Raw genomic sequence first — 2,559 nt, 5'->3', positions numbered from 1 at the left:
TACGGGGTTCTTGTCGGGTCCTGCGGCTAGCGCAGACCCTGGACGGGGCCCAATGGGCGGTGTAGGGCGCGACGTGCACTTAGGTGCCGTCGTGCGGAGTGGATGGGTGTTTTCCGCGGGGCTATGCCGGATAGGGCCTCCCATACCGGACAGGCCCGCGGGAAACACCAGCGGACCCTGCGGGGTCGGAGGTTGGCGGCCTGCTAGGCCGCGAGGGATGGGGACCTCACCCCGTATCAAAGGCGGTTTCCGGTGTCCGACAACACTGGACACGTATGCAATGGCAAGTTTAAAAGATAATTTACCCCAGGAGGGTACCTCCAGCTTAGCTGGAGGAGAATCCCTCCCCGCGGCCTCGGCCGCGGGCTGCCCCTCGTATTCTGGGGGGGGCAAAAACTGCCTGACGGATACAACGACGACCTTGGCTACGAAGATGGACTCTGAAGCACGTGATTTGGCTACGGAGATGACGAGGCGCCCTTCACTGGAGGACGTCCTAATGAAGGAGGCGAGAGTGCTGCTGGAGCGCGTTCCGATCGTGGTGATGAACGCCTCGCTGCAGCACCTCCCGGCAGCCAGTGACACCCCGGATCCCGTCGCAAGGATGGAGTGCGACGATGGAGCAGCGTCAGACTCCGACTGCAGACCCGGCGTCGCGTCGGAAGGGTTTGGCGCGAAACGGCCCCGTCTCAGCGATTACTCGACTGACGACGACCGGGCGGCGTCCCCTGCGGCGGCAAAGTGGCGCCAGCAGGAGAAGAGGGCGGTGGCCAAAGCTCGGGCCAAGAGCAAAGAGGAGGACCTGGAAAAGGAAACTGGGGTCGCTCGCTTCCGGCGTGAGACGCGGGCTGCCCTGTTCCCTAGACCGACCGGAGGAGCAGGAGGAAAAGACGCCGCTCAGATTCAAGAGCAGGTGCGGGAGGACTTGGAGATAATAACAAAGGTGGCGACCAAGTCCTCCAGCCTGAAAGGTACCTTTGTGCGGGCCTTGAAGGACGCCGCTGCGTCCATCAAGGATGCGGTGGAAGTTCTCGGGGCCCGCACACAAACGGAGGAGACTCGGCAGCTGCAGGCGGATAATGCCCGCCTGCGCGCCGAAATGGACGCTCTCCGCAAGGAGATGGAGACGATTAAGGACGACCTGCGGAAACGGGGTTTCGCGGGCCACTCTGACCCGGACGTGTCGATGGAGGCCGCCCCCGCATCACGGCCCCCACATTCACCGTGTGAGACGCCCTCCGTGGAGGAGATCTGTCGCGCAGTGATGGTCCAGGTCGGCGGAATGATGAACGCCCGCCTGGCCTCGCTGGAAGACAGACTTCTCCCGGAGAGGAACCTACGGCCGCCTCTCGCGGCCGACAAAAGGAATGGCGAGGGCACTTATGCTGCCAAACTCGCCCGACAGCCACCCCGATCGGCGGCTCAACTCGGCCCCAGCGGCATACAACGCCGGGCCCCACCAGCGCCACAGCCACGCTCATCGGGTCCTGCGCAGAGGCTGCCCAAGACCCAGGGGACGCCTTCGCCCCCTAGCGGAGAAAGCAAGAAGAAGAAGAGAAAGAAGAAAAAGAAAAAGAAGAATGACTCGCCACCCGGGCAGCAGCAGTCGCGGCCCGCGGTGGGCGAATGGATTAAGGTGGGCCCTAAACGGCGGCTCCAGGAGAAGAAGGGAATCGACAAACTTCATGCACCTCGGTCGTCGGCGGTGACCATCACGCTGCAGCCGGGCGCGGCGGAGAGCGGTGTCACCTACGCCAGCGTCATCGCCTCGGCAAAGGCGAGGATCAACCCAGCCGACTTTGGAGCCCAGGGTGTTCGCCTTCGGAAGGCTGCCAACGGGGGACGCATTTTTGAGTTCCCGGGCGCCTCCAGTGGCGAGAAGGCGGACTCCCTGGCCCAGAGGCTGCGGGAGGTCCTCGATGATGGCGTCGTCCGCGTCTCCCGGCCCGTCAAGACGGTGGCCCTACGGGTGGCGGGGTTGGACGACGCCACCACCGCTGCCGAGGTGGTCGCCGCCGTCGCTGCAGCGGGTGGGTGCCCAGCTGACCAGCTGAGAGCGGGGGCGATGTCGACCGGCCGCGACGGACTGGGATCAGTCGTGGTCCAGTGTCCCGTCGCGGCGGCGAAGAAAGTCGCAACCGACGGCCGCCTGCTGGTCGGGTGGGTATCCGCCCTGGCGAGGCTAATGGATCCCCGTCCCTCTGTTTGCTACAGGTGCCTGGCTCGAGGTCATCTGTCCGGGCAGTGCCAGGCGGGGGTGGATCGCTCCGGTGTGTGCTTCCGGTGCGGTCAACCAGGGCACAAGGCCCGCGGATGCACGGCGGTGCCTCACTGTATCGTCTGCGCCGCGGCCGGTGCCCCTGCGGAACATCGCGCCGGAAGCAAGGCGTGTGTCCCCCCACCAAAAGGTAGGAGGACCAAGAAGGCAGGAGGGGACGGCCCGAGCCAGACGGCCGGGCAGTCCTCGGACCCACCCCAACAGGCGGCGGCGCCAGGGGCTGAGGAGGTTCCAATGGCCATCGGATAATGGCCATAAACCTCCTCCAAGCCAACATCAAC

The 2,559-nt window shown here is 65.1% G+C and overlaps 1 protein-coding gene across 1 annotated transcript; it reads left to right on the top strand.

Moving 5' to 3' along the window:
• The first annotated feature begins 280 nt into the window (after positions 1-280).
• On the top strand, positions 281-2,527 carry LOC106126070 (uncharacterized). The gene has a single exon (XM_013323538.1). The coding sequence runs from the start codon at positions 281-283 to the stop codon at positions 2,525-2,527; it is 2,247 nt and encodes a 748-aa protein (XP_013178992.1).
• The last annotated feature ends 32 nt before the right edge of the window (positions 2,528-2,559 follow it).

This window comes from Papilio xuthus, unplaced genomic scaffold, assembly GCF_000836235.2.
Source record: "Papilio xuthus unplaced genomic scaffold, Pxut_1.1 DF825333.1, whole genome shotgun sequence".
In the NCBI taxonomy this organism is placed as follows: Eukaryota; Metazoa; Arthropoda; class Insecta; order Lepidoptera; family Papilionidae; genus Papilio; species Papilio xuthus.
The sequence above is the reverse complement of the archived record's forward strand: the minus strand, read 5'-3'. Positions and strand labels throughout refer to the sequence as shown.

Excerpts from the sequence above, each read along its gene's own strand:
- LOC106126070 (XM_013323538.1), top strand. The coding sequence starts at position 281 with ATGGCAAGTTTAAAAGATAATTTACCCCAGGAGGGTACCTCCAGCTTA.